This window comes from Mesoplodon bidens (genome assembly GCF_964165515.1).
Source record: "Mesoplodon bidens genome assembly, chromosome: X".
In the NCBI taxonomy this organism is placed as follows: domain Eukaryota; kingdom Metazoa; phylum Chordata; class Mammalia; order Artiodactyla; family Ziphiidae; genus Mesoplodon; species Mesoplodon bidens.
Window position 1 is genome coordinate 41,074,941 of NC_138163.1, and position 26,838 is coordinate 41,101,778.

At 35.1% G+C, this 26,838-nt stretch overlaps 1 protein-coding gene across 2 annotated transcripts in view; it reads left to right on the forward strand.

Moving 5' to 3' along the window:
* LRCH2 (leucine rich repeats and calponin homology domain containing 2) overlaps positions 1–26,838 on the forward strand; it is a 105,672-nt gene that overhangs the window by 55,271 nt on the left and 23,563 nt on the right. The window contains exons 7-15 of one of the 2 annotated variants that reach the window (XM_081221569.1): positions 1,977–2,064; positions 2,355–2,466; positions 2,670–2,767; positions 2,864–2,922; positions 4,575–4,682; positions 8,927–8,983; positions 10,799–10,864; positions 19,305–19,353; positions 19,432–19,548. In XM_081221569.1, the coding sequence (XP_081077695.1) occupies positions 1,977–2,064; positions 2,355–2,466; positions 2,670–2,767; positions 2,864–2,922; positions 4,575–4,682; positions 8,927–8,983; positions 10,799–10,864; positions 19,305–19,353; positions 19,432–19,548 (754 nt within the window). The remainder of the gene's footprint in view (positions 1–1,976; positions 2,065–2,354; positions 2,467–2,669; positions 2,768–2,863; positions 2,923–4,574; positions 4,683–8,926; positions 8,984–10,798; positions 10,865–19,304; positions 19,354–19,431; positions 19,549–26,838) is intronic. The other variant, XM_081221570.1, reaches the window with a different exon arrangement.

Genomic DNA, 26,838 nt, shown 5'->3' on the forward strand with positions numbered 1-26,838 from the left:
TGGAGTCAGACATAATATGCCTGTGAAGCTCTTCTCCGACCCTTAATAACTGTATGTCCTTGTGTCATGATATCTCTGGTTCTCAGCTTTATTATATGTGAAAAGGGAAATAACCATATGGATGCTGTCAGGATTAAATGAAATAATGTATATAGAGTACTTAACACAATGTCTTACCCATAATAATTCCTCAACAAATAGCTTATTATTATCGTCTATTACGAATACACCAGTGTATTTTAGTATAGTACATGGATGTATTATTGTGCAGTGGAGTCAGATGGATTTCAGTTCTAATCATGGTTTAACCTCTCTCTTAATTCCTCTATGGGCTGTGTAAATTATTTAATCTCTCTGAGCCTGTTTCTTTATTTAAAATGTTAGCAATACACACTTCATAAGCTTGTTGTGAGAATTAAATGTGTGCTTGGCAACTAGTTCAATGAATAATATTCAGTAAATGTCATAATTTTTCCCCTTGGGAAGTTAACTTTTATAAGCTGTATTATCTTCATTTGTAAAAAGAAATAATGCGTAAATTGTATAATGTAAGGATTATAAATAAAATATTATGTGTACCTGGCATAGTATCTAACACAATGTAGACACTCAACAAATGCTAGCAATTGTTGCCTCTTTTCATCCTTCAAGGTTCATCTCAAATGCCACTTTCTTGGATGAGGCCTTTCCTAACCTTACCAAGGAGAATTAGTTAATCTCTCTTTTCTCACAGCACTTTATCTTTACCTTTGTCATATTCTTCAAAACATATAAACATACTCCCTTCCCCTCTGGGCTGAGAGCCCTTTGAAGCCAAACATTTTATTTTATTTTATTTTATTTTTTTTTTGCGGTAGGCGGGCCTCTCACTGTTGTGGCCTCTCCCCTTGCAGAGCACAGGCTCCGGACGCGCAGGCTCAGCAGCCATGGCTCACGGGCCTAGCCGCTCTGCGGCATGTGGGATCTTCCCAGACCAGGGCACGAACCCGTGTCCCCTGCATCGGCAGGCGGACTCTCAACCACTGCGCCACCAGGGAAGCCCCAAACATTTTAAAATTCATCTCATCTCAGGTGTTCAGCGTAGTGCCTTGACACTTGGTAATTGCTTCCCCAAGTTTGTTGAATACTTTTGAAAAGTATAAAATCAGTATTTGGGGAGGAAGTATAGCATAGTGATTAAGATCAGGGACTTCAGTGTTAGATAATCTTGGGAACAAATTTAGACTGCCATTTGCAAGTTGCATGTCATTGGGCAATTTTTTCAACCCCTCCTGGCCTCACTTTCCTCTTCTGTAAAATGAGAAAGCACCAATAACCTGCTAGAGTTTTCACAAGGAATGTATAAGGTATTACCTTTAAAGCACCTAGCCCAATTCTTGGCACATAATCAGTGGTCAGTGTAGAGTGTATAGTAAATTTGCAAATTAAAGTGAAAAATATTTTGCAACCCGGGTGGCATACTGTAATTCAGAAATTTGCAAGGACAGCTCTTATCCTCACACCAAAACAATTGCTTATTCAATGCATCACAGACTTTTTTTTGCCTTTTTTCTCTTTTCTTAATTACTAAATGGGCCTTATTTACAAAGCTAAAATATATTTTTAAAGATAATGAAGAAAAAACTATGAATTAAAGTTAAAAAACATTTCAGCATTCTGTGGTGAAATTTGTCAAACTGATAAAAATAGGTCTTTATCAAGATGATTTTCTAGCAGGGCTGTCTGCTTTTCTGAATCTCAGGAGAAATAATAAGCTATTGTTAAGTTTTTACAACAGAGCACATGAAAGAAAAATATTACATGAGGGACATGAATAAAGTGTTTTGTATGACCTGATATTTTTCTCCTCATGTCTTTAAGGATCCTACATATCAAAAATGTGTAAGACTGTATTATCTAGGGAAATTTTAGGTCAATTATGTATTATCTATTTAAGAAGAAAACCCTAACTGCCCTTAGAATTTGTATTTCCATAGTATGGAAGATTTTTATCCAAATAAAAATCATGGCCCTGACTCTGGAATTGGAAGTGATAATGGAGAGAAACGATTGTCTACAACGGAAGTGAGTCTTCTCTATTGCTGAACTGTTTTATTTTAAAATTTTATTAGAGCTTTGAAATAGATAGACACTTGCACACACTTGATTTCTTTTGCTTAAAAATATGATCATCATGCATTTTATGACTTCAGATGAAAAAAAGACATGCACGTTTTAAAAAGCAGAACAGTAAACCTCATATTAATTTTTGGTTTGAAAACTGGAGATTTAAATCAGATGTTCTGATTAAAGCAACTTAATCCTTATCATATGTTTAAAACGCCTCATTTTTACTTTTTGCTTATTCTGTTCAGCCATCAGATGACGACACAATCAGCCTTCATTCTCAAGTCTCAGAATCAAATAGAGAGCAGACATCAAGAAATGACAGTCACTCAGTAGGAAGTAAACCTGATTCTCAGAAAGGTAATTCATATGGTGTCTGCTATTTTTATATCATGTACATAGCTCTTATTAAAATGAATATTTTATTAAAAATGGCCTTTAAAAAATTATAGTATCTTTGGCCAACTCTTTTATTGGGAAAATATACTTTTTTCTAAGCACTGCAGTGTCAGAGAATACTGTTTACTCTTCATATTTTCTAATAAATATTAATCTCCACTTAGACCAGGAGGTGTATGATTTTACTGACCCCAACACAGATGATGTAGCAGTTCCTGAACAGGGAGATGCACCTATTGGATCATTTGTCGCTTTCCTTAAGGTAAAGAAAACTTTGAACAAGTATCAATAACATGTTCTCCTTAATCTCACAAAAGTGAACAATACATTTGAAAATGATAACTTTCTTTTATATAAGGGAAAAGAAAAAGGCCCTGAAAAATCTCAGAAAAATGAAGAATTGGGAGATGAAAAAAGGTAAGCTCACACTAATTCTCAAATTGAAATGTTACTTACTAATACTTGAAATATTCTTTAGATATTTCTACTTGAACGAATATTTTTTTCGTTCATTTACCTGTTAAGTTCAGATAGTTAATTTGTGAATATTTCATCTGTCTGCATTCCTCAATTAAACTGAAAATTATACTGAACATACAAGTTGAGTGTAGTATATACACTGTTTTCCCCTATAAGTGTAATTATAATATCACCTATTTTTATTACTGAAGAATACTGTACCTTCCCATACATTGCCTCATTTGAGCTATCTAACAACTCTTTAAAACAGATGGTATTGGCATAATTTGACCAATAAGGATACTGAGGCTTGGAGTTTCAAATGTCTGGAACTCAGGTGTTCTGACTCTTGGTCTAATACACTTTCCGTTTCATCAGACTGGTTATGGTAATTTTAAGGGTATTTACTTCTCTATTTTATTAAAATAATTGTACTTTGGATCTTTTCTGTATCATTTATCTTATGAAATGATGGAATATGACCTACCACATTTTTCAGTCACTCCTTCAAGTTACTTCATAGCTGCAGGAAGGAAGGAACATTTGTTGAATACCTACCATATACCAGGATCTGTGCTATGTGCTTTGCCATGTTCCTTACTTAATCTTCACTAAATCCTGTGGGGTGGATATTGTCCACATTTTTACAGGTGAGGAAGTTGAAGCTCAGAGGCTAAAGTTTCTTGTCTAGAACTACTTAGCTAGTGTCCACTAGAACCTTGGGTGTGAACCTAGCTCTCTCTCTCTGATCCCCAAGTTTTTCTCTTTTCTCTGCATTGTGCTTCCCCCAAATGACCTCATTGGTAACTTTTTAACAGTCATTAATTAATCATCTCTGGTACCCCATAAGGAGATACAGTGCTTTGTCTTGTACCCTATATTTCATTCGTCTCTTACTTTCTCACCTTGTCTCATGAGGACAGTTGCCTATACTTGAGAGTCTCCAGTGGCATGCAAGATATGGTAAAGATACAGAGTCTTAGGCTTGGTACCATTTTTTAAATGAAATACCTTTGGGGTAAAATTACTAGAGTTTGGAGGACAATTTTAAAATTTCTTTGTTCTTTTTGAATGATAAAACTATATATTTTAATGAGTATTTTTTGGCAAATTGCCAATCTGTCTGAATCTATTTTGCATTTCCACTACTTAAACATCTTACATAGAGATTTTGAAAATCAAAATGAATAAACTGATAAGAGTAGAGTGGCTTGATAAAATGAGAGATTTTCATAACATTTTCTATCTCTAAAGACAGGCCAAATAGAGCTCTGTGGTCCTTATTACACTCAAGATGGAGAATATGCATTGTTAAACTACTATGGCCATTACACATTTCAGAAATTACAAAATGGTGGTGCAGTTTACCTTTTAGCCATTAATTATATTAATATAACCACTATGCCACGTTTCCTATTGAGAGGATAGATATGTTTTTATATTCCTTAAATATTCTTTATTTCTTATTTTAACATTTTAAATACAAGGACTTTATAGGGTTTTAGCTTTCACATGCTATTAAAAATAAAAAATGGTTTCTACGTTTGGAAGCTGGCATAAAATATCATCTGCCTTACTTTTTGGATAACCATGTTTGTGTCACCTTTCAGACTTGGGAAAGAGCAATTACTTGCCGAGGAAGAAGATGATGGTTTGAAAGAAGTAACTGATTTGAGGAAAATAGCCGCTCAGTTATTGCAGCAAGAGCAGAAGAACAGGTATCTTTTTCAATAATGAGATTTAAGTGGGCAACTTTTATAATCATTAAATCTGAGTATTTAAAGATTATCAAATAAACAGTAAACAATAGGACCATTTTAAGATCTATTTCAAGGGACTAACTACTAAAAGACAATAGGAAATACTTAGAGAAATATAAAGTTACATATACAATTAACATAATACTTTATACTCATCTAGTCATTATATTTAATTATTGCTTTAGTATCTCTTTTTTATTCCTGGTGCTAAAGAATAATAATTGTTGATACTCACCTTAGCTCACAGTAGCATTAGATACGTTATGAGCATTTTTTTCCAAGTACGTGTCACAAGTATATAATGTGCTTTTTATCAGATTTTGAGTTTTTTGGGATATGTGTAAACTCCTTAAAATTGAACAGAATTATATAATCGTTGATTAAATCAGTGTGACGATTTGAGAGTCACAGGTTCACTTTAGTCTGTTTCTCGGTCAAGGAGCATTTCTCCCTCTGGCTGGGCTTTCTCCAAATGAGTGTTATTGGCAATGAGGAGGACATTGCGTTAATGAGTGTAAAATCAGTGCAGGTCCATTTTTAATACAGAAAAAGTTCTTTGTGCTGCTGAGGGTCAGCTTTATTGCTATCTTCATGTACTGAGAGTACTGCATTTATAGTTTTGAAATAATAAAGCATATCTGAGATTTTTTTGTTTTGAGAAAATTAAAAGAATAATTTTGGTGCACTTAACATGGATAACTATTAAGCATTTTACTTATTCAAAGCAATAAATGTTTATGGATCACATGACCATGTTTTGGGAAGCTTAAAAAAGTATACTGGCATTTCAAAGATGCTTTGAAAAATAATTACTATTAAAATTTATTCAATGACAGATGTGTGGTTTTAGGGGCCACTATTTTTTAAAAATAATCACTCAGTATCTTTTTTTGCACTGCTACTACATTTATAGAATTGAAAACCATACTAGAAAATATCACTCATCTTTATCCCTTCTATATCTAATGTATCCTCACTCTCAATTGACATTTTTCTTCTGCCATAACTTTCTGTCACCCTTTTCTGTGAATCTTATCTTCTAATCTTTTCCTATGATTCATTTTTAACTGGGCTTTTTAAAAATTGGCTACTTATGAGGTTGTGTGTGTTTTCCCCCTTCAGTATAATTAAAGTATTGATCTCCCCATTGGTTTAAGAGGTTTGATGAAGCAAGCCACCACCTGCTCTGTGTAGCTTAAAAAATAGTTGAGTTTCTACCTCTCTACTTGGCAGGTGAAAAAATTGCATTTATCTTTATGGACAGAGAATACTGATTTTATAAGAACCCACAACAATATCCATTTCTCTCATTGTGTTAAGAATAGCATTTGAGTGCATAATGTTAGATTTTAACATTGCCATATATAACATTTCTATATTTTCAATTTTCTCCTATTGTTGTATTAGTTTTTCATCTATCCCTCTGACAAATTATTCTTTCTAGCCTAGATACAACATCAGATGATGTTTCGTAGGTCTTGTTTTTGTGATAGTTTTGTAATCAGTACAAAGCAGCGCCTAGCACTGCCTTGTACATAGTAGGTACTCAGTAATACTGTTACTGGTTAATTAATTGCTTGGAAATGAAATCAACAAATTTAAAGCTAATAAGAACCATTAATTTAGTTAATTTGTTCTCTCTACATAATTTCTGTTATTTTTTGAGATTTATACAAAATTAATTCCTCTCTCTGAACTGTTTCTCTACTTCATCCTCCTTTTCAGATGTTAGTGCATACAAATATAAGAGCTTTTTGGATTAAATATTAATATGCAGTGACATTAATGTTATAACTATGTCTAATTTTTGAAGGCATTAAAATTTTATAATATCTGCTCATAAAGTAAGGAGTACATTTTACTTTTAAAATTTGTAATCTGTAGACGATTTAAATTAGATCCCAGAATTTTCTTATGCCGAATCTAGTGTTTTCTCCATTAAATGATCTCATCCTTTCTTCTAAAATATGTTGCTATTGCTTATATGTCTTAGATGTAGATAATTAAAATTTTTTGTTTACTGTTACAATACTAAAATTTGAATGAGTCCAAAAAGTCAAAAGTAATCCTGTATAAGAATATATGCCTTAGAGGATTTGAGTTTGTATACCTTCTCTGGTTGTAGTTTTTCCCTTTCACACTGTATTGTTTTAGATTCCAACTTTATTAATGAAGAATCTGAAATGCTATTTAAAATTGCAAGTCAACCAGGAGTTGTAAAATTTCTTTTTAAGTTTTAACATAATAATTGTAATGTCTTTGTTTGTTTATTGTTAGTCTTGATTTAAAATAATTTATCTGGGGTAAGATTATCTTTGTATATCAGGAAGTACCACTTAAGACTCCTACTTTGACTGTATGCTTACTATTTAACTGCTCTTTAGCTAGCTACTAGTCAAAGGTAAATGCAGTGTTAGCTCTCAGCTAAAAGAAGCCATGCATGTACTCCAAAATTAGAGGCAATTTAAAAATTGCTTATGTCGAGTTTAGTGATGATTTTCTTAGAGCAGCTTTGACTTGTTTAGTTCGTACTGTTTTTTAAAATATCTGTGATTCTTTTTTTTTTTTTTTTTTTTTTTTTTGCGGTACGCGGGCCTCTCACTGTTGTGGCCTCTCCTGTTGCGGAGCACAGGCTCCGGATGCGCAGGCTCAGCGGCCATGGCTCACGGGCCCAGCCGCTCCGCGGCATATGGGATCCTCCCGGACCAGGGCACGAACCCGTATCCCCTGCATCGGCAGGCGGACTCTCAACCACTGCGCCACCAGGGAGGCCCTATCTGTGATTCTTAAAGAAGGTTTATACTAGTACTTGGTGGATGAAACTATCCTAGGAAAGTAACAAGAAGATATCACACAGAATTAATAATCAAAAAGGGTGGGGAAGGGCCTCCCTGGTGGCGCAGTGGTTGAGAGTCCGCCTGCCGATGCAGGGGATACGGGTTCGTGCCCCGGTCTGGGAGGATCCCATATGCCGCGGAGCGGCTGGGCCCGTGAGCCATGGCCGCTGGGCCTGCGCATCCGGAGCCTGTGCTCCGCAACGGGAGAGGCCACAACAGTGAGAGGCCCGCATACCGCAAAAAGAAAAAAAAAAAAGAAAAAAAAAAAAAAAAAAAAAAGGGTGGGGAAAAGGATCACCAAATAAACCATCAAGTAGATAACTCATAAGTGTTCAAAGTCTGAAGCCTAGTTATTTAGAAGACTTCCCCTTCTTTGTCTGAGATGCATAGATTAAACTACTTTGTATTGACAGTTTATTGTTAAATTTTTAAAAGCTAATCTTTATCCCCTTTGTCAAACTATTGGATTATTTCTACTTTATTTGAGTGTATTGAAGTCCCCCTGAATCAATGACTTGTCTATATTAAAATAGCTATTCCACAAATCATAATTTTGTCTCCACAAATCATAATTTTATCTTCACTATGATTTGGGAAGCTAAATAAAAAACTATTGTCTTAAAATAATGTTGCTCTGTAAATTACTTAGCCAATTCTTCAAATTTCCACCAACTCTACTTATGTATGTTAACATTAGAGAAGTGGTTACTGCTCTTCTTATACTGATTTTCTTATTACATGTCTGATTAAGTAGACGTTTAACTGGCTTCTTAAAATTTGTTTGATTATCATCCTAAAGAAAGGATTATAATACATGCAAGCAATGAATAGCTTCAGTTGACTGGTTCCCATTGCATGTTCATTCCTACAAACTTATTCTATAGTATTTTCTATTATGTCTTTACTTTTAATAATTATTTTATTTGCTTTTAGGTGTGTCCTGAGAATTTTTACTTACTGTGCAAACATGTGCTTCTGAGTACTATGAGATATAGCTAAATTTTAAGAAGTAATTATGAAAAGTTATATTGAAGTATAATTAATTAAGGATCATGGAAAACAAAATCAGATTTTGAGCAGTTTATTATTTTGGTTTAGAATTATAGAAATTATGTACATTACCTTTTCATGTGATTTTTTTTTTCTGATCATGTGGACTCTAATTTGAGGAGCATCATGTTAATCTCTAGCTTGTTATAACTAATCAGGTAGTTCTCTCAACCCTTAAAATCTATCCATTCTTCCTTTTCTGCTTGCTTTACTAATGACTTCCCTATCCTCTCCCAAAACATCTTACTTCTTCCATCTTTTGGTTTGGTTGATGTACGTGAAATGTGAATACAGACGGAGACCTTTATGTTATAGAGCATCATTCAGTGAAAAACTCTTCCAGAGGACCAGAGCAGCAGGACGTGCATCAAGGTATCTAGAGTTTGTGGACGCCTTAAGTATTAAGGGGCCAGGTTGATGCAGCTGAATTATATAGAATTAAATAGTCTTTTACTTAAAACTCAGTACTGGTACCTGGATTGGGGAAGTGTCTTAATAATCTAGAAGAGGTATTTAGATAAAACAGACATTTATTTTAACTTTGAGTATCAGAGTAAAATATTAAATATCAATTGTACACAAAATTTTTCATAGGAGAATTTTCAAGTACATAAAAAATATTTTATAGGTAAGTAGATCTCAACTTTTTTTCTTTCTGCTCCAATATGACTTATACACATAAATAATCACAACACTAGTGAGTATGGTATGGGGAGAATTAAGAATTTACTGCAGTGAAGGGCACTGTAGTTTGACCTCCCCTTCCCAGGGAATAATTCTGACATTGCCCCCCAGGATACTTCACACTGCTATATCTCCTTTTTAAATTAAGATATTTTTCTCTTTCAGTTTTATTGAGATACAGTTGACATACAGCATTGTATAAGTTTAAGGTGTTCGGTATAATGATTTGACTTACATACATCATGAAGTGATTATCACAAGCAGTTTAGTGAACATCCATCATCTCATATAGATACAGATCTAAAGAAATAGAAAAACATTTTTTCCTTGTGAAGAGAACTCTTAGGATTTACTTCCTTTTTTAAAAATCACTCTTTAATGATATAATTTTTCCTCATAGTCTGAGATAATTTATTATCTAAATTCTTCTGCATTTGGGGATTCAGTACAATTTTAGTGCCTGCCCACACAAAGGTGTCAGTAATCTCGAAATTGTTTGGTGCAAAGCTACACTGCTTTGCTTGTGATAGTTGACCTTTGCCCCTCACTGGGACTTCTTCCTGGTGAGGCTCTACTAGATCTAAGCTAGTGAGGAAACTGGGGTAATGGAAATTGGTTTCTTTATGTTATCCATCTTTCTGGAATTACCCACTTATATTTATTTCATTATGTGTTTTAATAGTTAATATATAGCTTTAATTTGGAATTTCTTTTCTCCTGTGTACTCTTTTGATAGTTGACATCTGATGATATTATTTTGAATAAAAGGCAGATATTCTACTCCTTATAAAACTAAACTTAAAATTGAAAATTAAGATAACATTTATATCTATACTAAATGGATAAATATTAAGAACTTTTAAATATGTTACTTATATTAAAGAAAGGTAGTTAATAATTCATTACTTTTGACTTTGAGATTAACACTTAGAATTACATAAAGTTATGGACAAATAGTTCCCTCATACAGTGGTTTATCATTCTTTTTTTTTTTTTGGTTTTCTTCGAATACTGTTTCATTTGGTTATTAAAAGTTTAATAAACTTGTGGAGTTTTTTTTAAAGAATTGAACTTTAGCACTGGCTTTGCATTTTGAATTAAGTTTTATTGGCATTTGGCAAAATGATTATTACATCAGCATGATCCTGTCATTTGCTATCCTGGGAAAACTAAATCAGTTATGATGGTACCTAAACAATCTGCATCTCTTTATCTTCTGTCTCAGCCAAAAGTTAGATATGCACAGGGAAATAGCATGGCTAGAAGATATCCAAGCCTTGAGAAAGGGTTTATAAGAGAAGATGCATGGAAGAGTTGGTGAACTTCATTCCGTCATAATAGCCAGTGGGCTTATGAGCATCTGATCTAAATAACATTTAAATATTGTTTTCTAGCAAAGATCTTCATGGACCAGATGCAGTTATTTATGGACATCTTTTATATCATGTATATACACTATTCTCTTTAATATACTATGGAATTAATGTGTTGATTTACTTCTAGGATTCTTAATCATTCAACTTCTGTCACAAGAAACAAGCCAAAACAAACTGTGGAATGCGAAAAGAGGTATAAAAATATCTTAGTTCTTATAGTTAATATTTTATAATGAAAGTTGATCCTTTAACAGTAATGATCCTATATGTGGGCTTTAATTGAATAATTGATATCAGTTTAATATAACTAGATAATTTAGAGAAGAAATGTGCTTTTTTTTTTAAAGAAATGTGTTATACAGCACAGGTTTAATTGACTTTTGATGTAAACAAATCCAAAAATGCTGATTTTATCTTTTTGTACTCATACCTGCATTTTTTCTTGATGACAGATTCATTTATCCCTTTAGCAAACATATATCGTATTACTGTTACTGTCAAGAATAATGTGTTTCATCATTGATTGCATTTATTCTCTATGTATTGTTTACTTTTTTCTTTTTTTAAATTAATTTTATTGGAGTATGGTTGCTTTACACTGTTGTTTTAGCCTCCACTGCACAACAAAATGAATCAGCCATACACATACAGATATCCCCTCCCTTTTGGACTTCCCTTCCATTTAGGTTACCTCAGTGCATTAGGTAGAGTTCCCTGTGCTATACAGTATGTTCCCATCAGTTGTCTATTTTATACATAGTATCAATAATGTATATTTGTCAATCCCAGTCTCCCAATTCCTCCCACCCCACCCCTTTCCCCCTGTGTATCCATACATTTGTCCTCTACATCTGTGTCTCTATTTCTGCTTTGCAAATACGATCATCTATACCATATTTCTAGATTCCACATATATGTGTTGCTATACTATATTTGCTTTTCTCTTTCTAGCTTCACTCTGTATGACACTCTCTAGGTCCATCCATGTCTCTACAAATGACCCAATTTTATTCCTTTTTATGGCTGAGTAATATTCCATTGTATATATGTACAACATCTTTATTCATTCATCTGTTGATGGGCATTTAAGTTGCATCCATGACCTGGCTATTGTAAATAGTGTTTCAGTGAACATTGGGGTGCATGTGTCTTTTTGAATTATGGTTTTCTCTGGGTATGCCCAGGAGTGGGATTGCTGGATCATATGGTAGTTCTATTTTTAGTCTTTTAAGGAACATCCATACTGTTCTCCATAGTGGCTGTAACAATTTACATTCCCACCAACAGTGCAAGAGGATTCCCTTTTCTCCACACCCTCTCCAGCATTTACTGTTTGTAGATTTTTTTGATCATGGCCATTCTGACTGGTGTGAGGTGATACCTCATTGTAGTTTTGATTTACATTTCTCTAATGATTAGTGATGTTGAGCATCCTTTCATGTGTTTGTTGGCAATCTGTATATCTTCTTTGGAGCAATGTCTATTTAGGTCTTCTGCACATTTTGGGATTGGGTTGTTTGTTTTTTTGATATTGAGCTGCATGAGCTGCTTGTGTATTTTGGAGATTAATCCTTTGTCAGTTGCTTCATTTGCAAATATTTTCTCCCATTCTGAGGGTTGTCTTTTCGTCTTGTTTATGGTTTCCTTTGCTGTGCAAAAGGTTTTAAGTTTCATTAGGTCCCATTTGTTTATTTTTGTTCTTATTTCCATTTCTCTAGGAGGTGGGTCAAAAAGGATCTTGCTGTACTGTGATTTATGTTATAGAGTGTTCTGCCTATGTTTTCCTCTAAGAGTTTTATAGTGTCTGGCCTTACATTGAGGACTTTAATCCATTTTGAATTTATTTTTGTGTATGGTGTTAGGGAGTGTTCTAACTTCATTCTTTTACATGTAGCTGTCCAGTTTTCCCAGCACCATTTATTGAAGAGGCTGTCTTTTCTCCATTGTATATTCTTGCCTCCTTTATCAAAAATAAGGTGACCTTATGTGCATGGGTTTATCTGTGGGCTTTCTATCCTGTTCCATTGATCTATATTTCCATTTTTGTGCCAGTACCATACTATCTTGATTACTGTAGCTTTGTAGGATAGTCTGAAGTCCGGGAGCCTGATTCCTGCAGCTCCGTTTTTCTTTCTCGATATTGCTATGGCTGTTTGGGGTCTTTTGTATTTCCATACAAATTGTAAGATTTTTTGTTCCAGTCCTGTGAAAAATGCCATTGGTAATTTGATAGGGATTGTACTGAATCTGTAGTTTGATTTGGGCAGTATAGTCATTTTCACAATGTTGATTCTTCCAATCCAAGAACATGGTATATCTCTCCACCTGTTTGTGTCGTCTTTGATTTCTTTCTGTCTTATAGTTTTCTGCATACATGTCTTTTGTCTCCTTAGGTAGGTTTATTCCTAGGTATTTTATTCTTTTTGTTGCAGTGGTAAATGGGATTGTTTCCTTAATTTCTCTTTCTGTCCTTTGTTGTTAGTGTATAGGAATGCACGAGATTGCTGTGTATTAATTTTGTATCCTTCAACTTTACCAAATTCATTGATTAACTCTAGTAGTTTTCTTGTGGCATCTTTAGGATTTTCTATGTATGGTATCATGTCATCTGCAGTGACAGTTTTACTTCTTCTTTTCCGATTTGGATTCCTTTTATTTCTTTTTCTCTGATTGCCATGGCTAGGACTTCCAAAACTATGTTGAATAATTGTGGGAAGAATGGACATCCTTGCCTTATTCCTGATCTTAGAGGAAATGCTTTCAGTTTTTCACCATTGAGAATAATGTTTGCTGTGGGTTTGTCATATATGGCCTTTATTATGTTGAGGTAGGTTCCCTCTATGCCCACTTTCTGGAGAGTTTTTATCATAAATGGGTGTTGAATTTTATCAAAAGCTTTTTCTGCATCTATTGAGATGATCATATGGGGTTTTTTTTGTTTTCTTTCTTCGGTACGTGGGCCTCTCACTGTTGTGGCCTCTCCCATTGCGAAGCACAGGCTCCGGACACACAGGCTCAGCGGCCATGGCTTACGGGCCCAGCCGCTCCACGGCATGTGGGATCTTCCCGGACTGGGGCACGAACCCATGTCCCCTGCATCGGCAGGTGGACTCTCAACCACTGCGCCACCGGGGAAGCCCTGGTTTTATTCTTTAATTTTTTAATATGGTGTATCACATTGATTGATTTGCTTATATTGAAGAATCCTTGCATCCCTGGAATAAATCCCACTTGATCCTGGTGTATGATCCTTTTAATGTGTTGGATTCTGTTTGGTAGTGTTTCGTGGAGGATTTTTGCGCCTGTGTTCATCAGTGATATTGGCCTGTAGTTTTCTTTTTTGTGTGATATATTTGTCTGGTTTTGGTATCAGGATGATGGTAGCCTTGTAGAATGAGTTTGGGAGTGTTCCACCCTCTGCAATTTTTTGGAAGAGTTCAAGAAGGATAGGTGTTAACTCTTCTCTAGATGTTTGATAGAATTCACCTGTGAAACCATGGTCCTGGGCTTTTGTTTGTTGGAAGATTTTTAACCACAGTTTCAATTTCATTACTTGTGATTGGTCTGTTCATATTTTCTATTTCTTCTTGGTTCAGTCTTGGAAGGTTGTACTTTTCTAAGAATTTTTCCATTTCCTTCAGGTTGTCCATTTTGTTGGCATATAGTTGCTTGTAGTACTCTCTTACGATCATTTGTATTTCTGTGGTGTCAGTTGTAGCTTCTCCGTTTTCATTTCCACTTTTACTGATTTGAGTCCTCTCCCTTTTTTTCTTGATGAATCTGGCTAAAGATTTATCAATTTTGTTTAAAGAAGAACCAGCTCAAAGAACCAGCTTTTAGTTTTTTTGATCTTTGCTATTATTTTCTTCATTTCTGTTTCATTTTTTTCTCCTCTGATGTTTATGATTTCTCTCCTTCTACTAACTTTGGATTTTGTTTGTTCTTTCTGTAGTTGCTTTTGGTGTAAGGTTAGGTTGTTTATTTGAGATTTTTCTCGTTTCTTGAGGTAGGATTATATTGCTCTAAACTACCCTCTTAGAACTGCTTTTGTTGCATTCCATAGGTTTTGGGTCATTTTTATTTCCTTTCAATCGGGTTTTATTAAATTCTTCTATATGAATATGTAGTCTAATCCACATATATGAATTCCAGAGAACTAGAAGACCTCGAAAATTTCTATTTATTCTTTTTGGTGGTTTGAAAATTTGCATCAGACTCAATTCCTGAGTCATTCCTCTGGGAGTAAAAAAGTCCAAGGCTAGAGCGTAGGTACAGAAGAACACACAGAGAGAATTAACATTTGTTGAATGCTTGTTGTATGTATACTGTTTTTAATGCTTTAGATGTATGATGTAATTTAATCCTCATAATAACTCTATGAAAAAAAATAACTCTGAGTTATTGTTACTATCGTCATCCCCATTTTATAGGTGAGAAACTGAGGCTCAGAAATTACCTTAGCTTGTTCAAGGTCACACAGCTAGTAAATGGTACAGTGAGGATTTAAAACCAGGTTGTCTGTCTCCAGAACCCCAAGTCTTAATATATGGCAACAAGAGCACTTTCCTTGCTCCAGATGCATACATTTCACTGATATGTATTCCTAACTACCTCACAGTCTAAACTGAACTTACTTTTCCCAAATCTGTTTCTTCTCTTGTATAGTTTGCCTGAGTGAATGTGCCACTATTTATATAGTCAACTTTGGAATAATTGGAAATTCCTTTCTCTTATGCACCCTTCCCAATCCATTCAGTCACACAAAACTATAGCATCTTAACATTATTTGCGTCTGTCCCAATCTCTCCATTCCTATTACAGTTGTGTTGGTTCAGGCCCCGTCTTTTCCACCTGGACCACTGCAACAGGCCCCAGACATATCTCCTTTCTTGAGTTTGGCCTACCTTTAAATCTGTTTTCTGTACTGGTGGTGTAAGAGTGATGGTCTAAAACACAAGCCTGACTATGTGACTCCCATTTATTATCTTCTAATAGTTCTTTCTAACTTTTAGGATAAAGCTTAAAATGTTTGGCTTAACCCACAAGATTGAAGTGAATTTCTGCCTAGCTTGAGAGCCTCATCCAATGTACTGTTCCACTGGCACTTTTTCTGGCTAGGAACAGTAGTACTCTTTTCTTTATTACAAAATAGTTTCACATCTCTGTGTTCTATATCCTGGTATCTCTGCTGAGATTACCCTTTCTTCTTCCATTTTTCACTTAGGCTTTTAGAATTCAGTTCAGGCATAAGATAATTTTTCATACCCAAGTCTAGAAACATTCATCTGTGTCAGATTTCATTTAACTGGATTTAACCCACTCTCTCCCTTTTTGAATACTGATTCTTTATCTTACATATTTTCTTGTCCTTGAACTTTCTGTTATTACCTTCTTTCTCAGTTCCTTTCATTTCTGTCTTAAGCTTTCTCACCAGGTTTATAACATTCTCTTGAGAAAGCCCCAGCTACCCAAACTTCAAAACTGTGATATTCAATCCTGGCCTTTTTTTTTTTTTTACAGAATTATTACTTCCACTTTTCTCATTTTCAGAACAATCACCAATTTCTTCTTTAAAAAAAATGAAAAATCTTTTAGTTTTTTCCTGATTATAAGAATAATGTAGCTTTATTGTTAAAAAATAGGAAAATTTTATCACAAAGAAAAAATAAATATCATCTATTATCCTACTCCCCAGAGATGAGAAGTCTTAATATTTTGGTATTTTCCCCTTTAAACCAATTTTCTATATATGTGCATGAACATTTGCATGTACATGTGTGTATGTATGTACATACACACTACAGAGTTGTATTACCTGTTACCTACTCAGCACCTCCACTTGGATGTATAATAGGCATATGAAACTTAACTTTCCAAAATAACACTCTTAATCTTTCTCTTTGTACCTCTAAACTTGCTCTTCCTGCCTTTTTCCCCATTTCAGAAAATGTCAACTCCATCTTTCTAGTTGCTCAGCTCAAAAACCTCAGAGTCATCCTTAACTTGTAATTTTCTTTCACACCCCATAACTAATCCTTTACCAAATCTTGTTGACTCTGCCTTCAAAATATGCCCAGAATCTGATCATGTCTTACCACCTCCATGCCTACCACCCTAGCCCTAGCAATCTCTTACTTCAGTTATAACAGCCTGGTAACAGGTCTCCTTTCTGCCCTTGCTTTCCTTTAGTCTGTTTTCAAAAAAATATATCAGATTGGTATTTTTAAAATGTAAGTCAGATCATGTCATTCTCCAGAATTCTCTAATGACCTCCCATTTCATTCAGAGTAAAAACTAGAGTCCTTTAAGGACTTGTGAACCTCTACATTATTTGGCTCCCTACTGTATTCCTCTTGCCACGCTCTTCCTGCTGTTTAGTTCTTCTCTAGTTATACTGGCCTCCTTGCTGACTCCCAATACTCCAAGCATTTCCCACCCCTTCAAAGCTTTTGCCTCTGCCTGTAATGATTTCCTCTCAGATAACCATATGGCTTATTCCCCTGTCTTCACATTTCTGCTCAGATTTCACTTCATCAGCAAGGGATTACCTGAACAACTTATATAAAAGAGCATGTGTCCTCCACTCCTTTGTCCCTTTTCCCAGACCTTGCTTTATTTTTCTCCACAGAACTTAATTCCGTCTGACATTGTAAATATATACTTTTTTACCATCTGACATTCTCAATATATACTTCTTTATTTGTTCATTTCTTGTCTTTACCACCCCACCACCACCTGGGCGCACTACAATGTTGGTTTTATCAGTTATTAAGAGAAGACTATTTGAAATCTCCAACACTAATTGTAGATTTGTCTTTCTCTTTAAAGTTCTTTCATTTTTCCTTCATATATTCTGAAGCTGTTATTAGATGCATAAATGTTTAGGATTGTAATGTCCTTTTGGTGAATTTATACCTTTGTCATTATAAAATGACTTTTTAAATATTCTTGGTTATATTCTTTGCTCTGAAGTGTACTTTTCTGATATTATACAGTCACCTCAGCTTTCTTTTGATTAGTGTTAACATGATATATCTTTCTTCTTCCTTTTATTTTTAACCTATCTGTGTCTTTATGGCGAAAGTGAGTTTCTTGTTGTTAGCATATGGTAGTATCTTCCTTTTCTATCAAATCTGACAATCAGACTTTTAATTGTGGTGTTAAGATTGTTAATATTTAATTGGAACTATTGGTATTCATGGATTTAAATCTACTGTATTATTGTGTGTTTAATTTTTATCTTATCCATTCTTTGTAGCCATCTTTCCTCTTTTTCTCCTGTCTTTAGAATTATATTTTTAAATTCCTATTTATCTCCTTTGCGGGCTTATTTAGCTACAACTTGTTGTTATGTTAGTGATTGTTTTAGGGTTTAAAGTATAGTATTTAGCTTATTACAGTCTACCTTCAAGTGCTATTATGTCATTTTATATGTCCTATAAGAACCTTCCAAGAGTATACTTCTGTTTCTTCCCTCCTGGCCTTTGTGGTATTGTTGCCATACATTTTACTTCTGTGTTACATATTACGTTGTTATTATTCTGGCTCTAAATAGTCAATTGTTTCTTTAAAGAGATTTAAATAATCCGAATAATGTCTTTTATCTTTACCCCTTTACCCCTTTAGTTACCATCTCCTTTGTTCCTTTGTATAGCTCTGTATTTCCATGTATATCATTTTCCTTCTACCTGAAAGAGATATTTTAACATTACTTTTACTGCTGGTCTGTAATGTTTAAAAAAGTCTTGGGCTTCCCTGGTGGCGCAGTGGTTGAGAGTCCGCCTGCCGATGCAGGGGACACGGGTTCATGCCCCCGGTCCGGGAAGATCCCACATGCTGTGGAGCGGCTGGGCCTGTGAGCCATGGCCACTGAGCCTGCACGTCCGGAGCCTATGCTCCGCAACGGGAGAGGCCACAACAGTGAGAGGCCCGCGTACCACACACACAAAAAAAAGTCTTGGGGGTTTTCTGGCGATCCAGTGGTTAGGACTTGGCGCTCTCACTGCTGTGGCCCTGGGTTCAATCCCTGGTCAGAGAGCTCAGATCCCACAAGCTGTGCAGCACAGCCAAAATAAAAAAAAAAAAGTCTTTATTTCACCTTCATTTTTGAAAGATATCTTTGCTAATATAAAATTCTAGGTTGATACTTCTGTTTTCTTTTGGTACCTTAAAGAGGTTTTTCTACTGTCTTCTGGATTGCATTGTTTCCTGTGAGAACTCTGTTGTCAGTATTCGTTTCACTGGACCTATTGTGTCTTTTTTCTCTGGCTTCTTTTTACATTTTCTCTTTATCATTTGCTTTTAATTTGATTATGATGTATATTGTTGTAGTTTTCTTCATATTTCTTTTGCTTGGAGTTCATTGAGCTCAAGTTTATGGGTTTATTGTTTTCATGAAATTTGAAAATTTGTGGTCTTTATTTATCTTTAACTATCTTTTCTGTCACCTGAGTTATATTATTCTGGAACCCCAATTATATGTATATTAGGCCACTTGAAGTTTCATACAGATCATCTAAAGAAATTATTATTTTTTTTTTAGTTTTTGGTAATGATTTTAATATAATAAATATCCTATTTGTGTTCTGACTATGTCTTAAGATATACATATTAAGGCATCTTTAATTTTTTAGTGTCTCAGCAGATGAAGTTAATTCACCATTATCACCCCTCACATGGCAGGTAAGAAGAAATTAAATTACTGTTGTATCTAATATTTTGTTCTCATTTATTTAGTTAAAAGAAATTATTTTATTACAGCCCTTAGAAAGTCAAAAGGATCAAATAGATGAACAACAGTGGCCAGAATCTCAGCCTATAATCTGGCAGAGTGAAGAAAGGAGGCGGAGCAAACAGATTAGAAAAGAATATTTCAAGGTACTTTATTAAGTTTTAAAATTTACTCTGTAATTATTAGTTTTGATTTTATCCATTTTGTTTTACATTAATATGACAGAATATAACTCTCTAGTTAGATATAGTAGATGTGTTATTTAATCTTGATTTCCTACATGTATGTGGTATACATATATGAGCCAGTTATTTCCATAAAATTTCAGTAATTCAAAATAATTAAGAGTAGATCAGTGTGAATTGTGATTTGCCAGATACTTTACAAGAAACATGAATGTTTGCTACACTGCTAGTTGTAGCAATATGTAACAGTATTTTAAAAGAATTGCCCAAAAAAGGTCTTTCATTAGATCTGTTTCAGTAAAGAGTTGACACATTTTTACAGTTAGCATTTAACTGTTTCTATGTAAATAAATGCTATTTACATGATTCTAAAAATGCCTGAAAGCATTTCCTCCCATTTTCTTTTCTTATTACCTTAATATATTTCTTAGGATGGCATTTTATCTTAGATAAATTAAAAGCTCAGACCATCTGAATTATCTCAAATCTCTAGTTAGAAGGGTTTTAATGAAATTCATTGTGTACACCTTTGTAAATATTGTAATATTGTCTAATTTGTGATTAAGGTCTGCTGTATTTGTAGTGGCCAGTCATTAGAACTGGAGTAATCTTCAATACTAGTTAGAATTTGTTATTGGAATTTCTGACTCAGTGCAACCAAGCTCCTGCTCTATGCATAGCAAATTTTACTGTTTTTGTGGACCTTTTCTATTTCCCAAAACCTAATTTTTACCTAATAATAAATACATATCTAAATACATAGTTCTAGGTTAAATTATAGGTAATTTGAAGTTTATATCACTAATAAATAGGATTATATTTCATGCTTTTCTCAGTTTGGTAAAAGTGGGTCTCTGCACATTGATCAGTTTCCTTATTATGGGAGTGTAACATACATTTGGAAGTAGTATATGACCAAAACAAAAATGTTATATGTCCTAGTCTGTGATACGTTTACTCCTTCAACAAATAATTAATCCTTTTAATGAGCCTTATGTTACCTGGTCAATATGAGGGATAATGAAGAAATAAAAGACATAGGGAAAAAAGGAAAGACATTCTTAGCAGAACCCTGGTCAGTACCCTTTACAAATCTTCAGTTATATTTGCATTCTGGCATTTATTAATTTGTAAGTCCCTTCTTTTAGTTTATGGCACTTGAACAAACTCACTAAAGAAAATTTGTTAACAGATAAAACTTGATGAATAACTGATGATGTGGTAGAAATTTTAGTATTTCTAACTAATAAAAGAGATTTGATATTTATTTGATCTATTAGTATAGTAAAAGCATACAAATTCTGACTGTTTTTCAAAATAATTACATGGCACTTAGTAAGAAGTAAGTGCATTTATTGTCATTCCTATTTTATAGATGGGGAAATTAAGGCACAGAGAGGCTAAGTAAAATGCTTCAAGCCACTTAGCTAATAAACAGCTGAGTCAAGACTTGAACCGAGAACCTATGCTATGCTGCCTGTTGATCTGCTGTGGATAGCCTAATATCAAATGAACACACTTTCAGATAAATACAGTTTTATTGTCTTTTAAATATTTTATTGTAACTCAAGTAAACTTCTCAGTAAAGGCTTAATAGAAGCTTCAGTGAACCTTTAAAAAATAGTTATTTGATTTAATAGTATCATTTGTTGATATTTTATTTTTTATGGCTTAGTATACCTTCCATAATATTGCTGTTTTATAAGTTGCTAAGAGATCAAAGGAGATAATATTTGAAGAGTCCATAATCATCATTCAACAAATGTTAATTTCTACTATAGTTAATAAAGTAGGTGCAAAGATAAGCTTCAGTAACTGGGAAATGTTTTAAGGAGACATGTAGTTCTCCTCAATAGTCAGAAGATGTCAGTGTTAGGACACTGTAAAAATATAGTCAACAATTTTTTCCAAAGGTGTTAAAAAAAAATTATAAAACTGAGATACTACTCTCTTAAGTGAAGTCAAAATGGTTATTCAGATTTGACAGTATTTGCATGATTAAAATATTATCTATGAAGTATCTTTCTTTCAAAAAGAAAATTTCTCTTAATCACTTATCTCAAGAATAAAAAGGCTTATTCATAAGATAATAGTATTGAACTTAATTTGGATTTATAGTTAAAGCATACTACTCTAGAGATATATATCGGATTATCACTAAGCTCACTCAGTGATGGCTCCTTTAGCTTTGCTTTGTTATGAAACATACAGACCTTTTGTGCAACTTTATCCTAACATATATAAATGACTGAACCACAGGATTACTTTGTTTGTGTCCCATGGTAAATTATTCATGATGCTGTTATTTAGAAGATTTATTGAAAGTGTGTTTGTGTGTGTGTGTGTGTGTGTGAAATCTAGCTCTCCAGTTTCATAGTTGCCAGGACTGATTTTGGGAGGTATATTTTTCAGGTAAGCCCCTGAAACTAAATTTTAAAAAGTTTCAACATAATTGGCCAGAGTATGTGAGTAAGAAGATAATTTAGGTCAGATTATATAAGTAAGTCATTGTAGGAGAGTTATATTAACTCTTTGAGACTCCTGGCCGCTCTTGTGTAGATTACTATTCTAGTAAATAAAATTTAATGTCATTGTTGCTGAAGTAAAATCACTGCATTTTTCAAAGTAAAGGTATTCCAAAAAATATATTACTTTATTAAAAATCTTTTACAGAAATTTATTAATATCATTTGAATAAGATATACAACAAAGTATGAAAATCTAACCTTTTTTTGGATAATGTTCAATGTAAATTAGTAGCTTTAATTTCTTGTAAGAATGACAACACAAATTTCTAAATGCATTTGATGATTCATTTCTAAATAAAGTTAAAAAACATCAGAATAACTATACCAAATTAGTTTTAAGGATTATTTGATTTATTTAAATGCCATATATATTTGTCATCAAATGTATATCACTACCTTTGTGATAAAACATTAGAATGACTCTTAAAATACATATCTGATTTCATAAATATAGTACAATATTTTAATTTAATGGCTAACCCCAAGGAAAATATTTTTGTATATTTTCCCTGACCATGGTTAATTTTATACTGGAATAGGGAAGCCAACTGGGCTTGTGAAATAACCTGATTTGTTCTGAGTCAGAGTTTGTGCACAAGTACTGTCCCTTCTGTGAAATTAATATAAGCTTCAGAGATGAACTGATCTTTGTGTTTCTGAACAGGCCTTTATTGTAGTATTTGAATTTAGATATAATAAAACTTCAGTTATTCCAACTAATGTTAACTGAGGACAGCTGAGTTGAATTAGTAAGAAGTTGGACTTATAGAATATTTAAAAATCTATGTATATGTTCAGATTTGGATTTTAGGACCTTTAAATATGTGCAGTAATGCAAAACTAAGTATCTTCCTAAGTTTTCATGTATAATGGATATTTTATTTTTTTATTTTTTATTTTTTTTGCGGTACGCGGGCCTCTCACTGTTGTGGCCTCTCCCACTGCGGAGCACAGGCTCTGGATGTGCAGGCTCAGCGGCCATGGCTCAGGGGCCTAGCCGCTCCACGGCATGTGGGATCCTCCCGGACCGGGGCACAAACCCGTGTCCCCTGCATCGGCAGGCGGACTCCCAACCACTGCGCCACCAGGGAAGCCATATAATGGATATTTTAATTTAGAACAGCTGTTGAGTAACAATAATACAAGTCTCATTATCTAAGTTCTCGACTGTATCATCCTCTGTTTCTTTCCTTTATCAATTATCCGTTCACTCTTCTATGTCCTTTCTCTTTACCTTCCATCTTATAACTGTGCTCAGACCTCTACCATTATCCCTGATTCCCCTTTCAGCTGTTGCCTTATCTCTTTGTTTTCTTCTAGGGCCAAACTTGCCATTTCTAGATCTGCAGTTTCCGATCACTCCTTAACCCACTGCAGTCTGTCTTTTACCTCCATTTCTCCATTGAAATAGCCCCTCACTAGAGCCTAACATGTACCTACTAATGGCAAAATCCAGTGTAGCATTTGACAGTGATGACCACATCTTTCTTCTCAAAACTCCTTGCTTGGTTTCTGCCTGATTTTCCTTCCCTGAGTCTTCTTTTTTCTTTTTTTTTTTTTTTTTGCGGTACGCGGGCCTCTCGCTGTTATGGCCTCTCCCGTTGCGGAGCACAGGCTCCGGACGCGCAGGCTCAGCGGCCATGGCTCACGGGCCCAGCCGCTCCGAGGCACGTGGGATCCTCCCAGACCGGGGGCATGAACCCGTGTCCCCTGCATCGGCAGGTGGACTCTCAACCACTGCGCCACCAGGGAAGCCCTTCTTTTTTCTTTTTGATGCTCCTGGCTAACTTTTCTTCTGATTTTTCTTCTGCTTGTTTTTAGGGGTCTCATCTTTTGTTACTCTCTCTGAAGCTTTTTTTTTTTTTTTTTTTTTTTTTTTTTGCTGTATGCGGGCCTCTCACTGTTGTGGCCTCTCCCGTTGCGGAGCACAGGCTCCGGACGCGCAGGCTCCGGACGCGCAGGCCCAACGGCCATGGCTCACGGGCCCAACCGCTCCGCGGCATGTGGGATCTTCCCAGACCGGGGCACGAACCCGTGTCCCCTGCATCGGCAGGCGGACTCTCAACCACTGCGCCACCAGGGAAGCCCTCTCTGAAGCTTTTATGAGTCCAGATGTCTCATATTCTCCTGGGTCTAAAGTTACATTTCATAACTTTTTTTTCCTGTTCTCTGTACCTGTGTTTTTAATTGTCTGGATGCCATGTATTTCAAATCAATATGTCTCCCCCTCCTGCCCCACCACCATGGAACTTGCTCCTCCTCTCTGTTCTTTATTTTAGTTAGTAGTGGTATTACCCACCTAGTTCTCTAAGCTGTATACCTCAGTCCTCCTTGATCTTGCTCTCTTTCTTTCTTCTTACCTTATTGGTCACCAGGATGCTAATTATGCATCTTTCTCCAATTCATTACCTCTTCTCCATATCTACTGCCCTTGCTTTTGTTGGAACCCTCATTCTTTCTTGTCTGGGCAATTGTAATAACTTCTTAATGGTCCCCCTTTCTCTAGTTTCACAGTCCTTAGAGAAATCCCTGGCTTAAAATTCTTTATTGGCTCCCCATTATCAATTACATAAAATTCGGACTTTTAAAAAACGTCACGGCCATCCTTACCTACTTCTCTAAGTTTTATTACCTGCCACAATTCACTCGTTACTAGCTACCCATTCTTTTATTCCTGAAAAATCCCTACTAATCATTTAGGATTTAGGGATGAGAGTATAGCATAGTGGTTAAGAGCTTTGACCTCAGAAATCAAACCACTTTGGTTCCAGTCCTTACTTAGATATCTACTAACTGAGTGACTTTGGCAAATTATCTAATCTTGCTGAGCTTATTGGTTTTTTTTTATCTCAGATGACTCTAATAGTATCTTCCTTCATAGGATTATTATAACTACTGAATTATTTAATAATATAAAGTGCTTAGAACAGCACTTGCCACAGAGTATACACTAATAAATATTAGCTTATTATTCACTAAAATGTCATTCTTTTGTTTTTTGTTTTTCTACCAGTCATCTATTTTTTAAATAAATTTATTTATTTTATTTATTTATTTTTGGCTGTGTTGGGTCTTCGTTGCTGTGCACGGGCTTTCTCTAGTTGCGGCGAGTGGGGGCTACTCACTGAGGTGGCTTCTCATTGCGGAACATGGGCTATTGGTGCCTGGGCCTCAGTAGTTGTGGCACACGGGCTCAGTAGTTGTGGCTTGCAGGCTCTAGAGTGCAGGCTCAGTAGTTGTGGCACACGGGCTTAGTTGCTCCGTGGCATGTGGGATCTTCCCGGACCAGGGCTCGAACCCGTGTCCTCTGCACTGGCAGGCGAATTCTTAACCACTGCACCAGCAGGGAAGTCCCTACTAGTCATCTTTTTTCAGATGTTAATTCTCAATTAGGATATGAAAGGATTCGGCAAAGATCAGGGCTGCTGGGCAAAGAAGGTCATGGTCAGGAATGCAGACTGCATCCTCCTTTTCAGTGGTACTTGCATAACTGCTCATGTTTGAGTTCCTTGTAAGAAAGGCAGTAGTTGAAAAGCACATAAGCATGGAAACTCCAGTGACATACTTGTAATACTCGTAGTAACCTCTTTGAAGCTCTCCAGCAGTGCCTTTAGGGGTGAAATCCTGCATCAGTATCAAGCTTGGGCAGCTCTCCTGTTTTGACATCCATGAGTTTCTTCGCCTTCACTAGTATGCCTGATGCCATCTTGGGGTCCTGGTGTCCAACTGTCTAAATGTCACTCTTTTGTTGAAGTAGAACAAGAACAAGTGTCGTCAGTGACATCATGCCTACGGATGGCAAATAGGTTTATTCACACATGCCAACTCTATTCAGTGGCTATCTGGAACATTGGATTGAAAGTATATTGAGACTATGTCTGGAATCAGCTGGAAAGAGCACCTTGGTAGATTAGTGATAGTTGTCATAAGTCATAGGAGAGACAGTGGAGGAATTTAGGTCTTGTATTTGTCATCCCTAATGCTGCTCATCCTCCAGTTTGTGGTTGAGCTATCAGGTAGGTTATCTATTTTTCCAAGAGTTATGGAAGATAATGCTGCATAAGTAAAGGGGGCCATTAACTAGAACCTTGAATGCCAGGCAGAGAAATTTGGACATAATCTGAAAGTTAGGTTTTTTCAACAGAGGAGTCATGAGTTGCACATAGTATTTTGAAAAGGTCAATCTGCCACTGATTTGCAGGATAATTACTGGCAAGGAGGAATCAGAAGAACTTTAGTGGTTGTCATAACTGTATTTCCTTGATTCCTGCTCCTAAAAACAAGCACTGTTTTACATTCTAGCATTTGTGATATTAAGCATATTACCTCTGTGCCTTAGTATAAAATGGAGATAATATGGGTTGGCCAAAAAGTGCCTTCGGTTTTTAATTAAAAATAAAAGACACATTTTTCATTTTCACCAAGAACTTTATTGAACAACATATTCACTCTTTTGTTCCACTACTTTTTGCCATTTTTCAGGCAACTTCATAATTCCATCTTCCCAAAACTTTTTATCTTTTTGAACAAAGAACTGTTCCAGGTGCCTTTTACAGTTTTCCAGGGAATTGAAATTTTTTCCGTTAAGAGAATTTTGTAAAGACATAAATAAATGGAAACCCAAAGGTGCAATGTCTGAATATGGTAGATGAATCAGAACTTCCCAGCCAAGCTGTAACAGTTTTCACCTGGTCATCAAAGAAACATGTGGTCTTGCGTTATC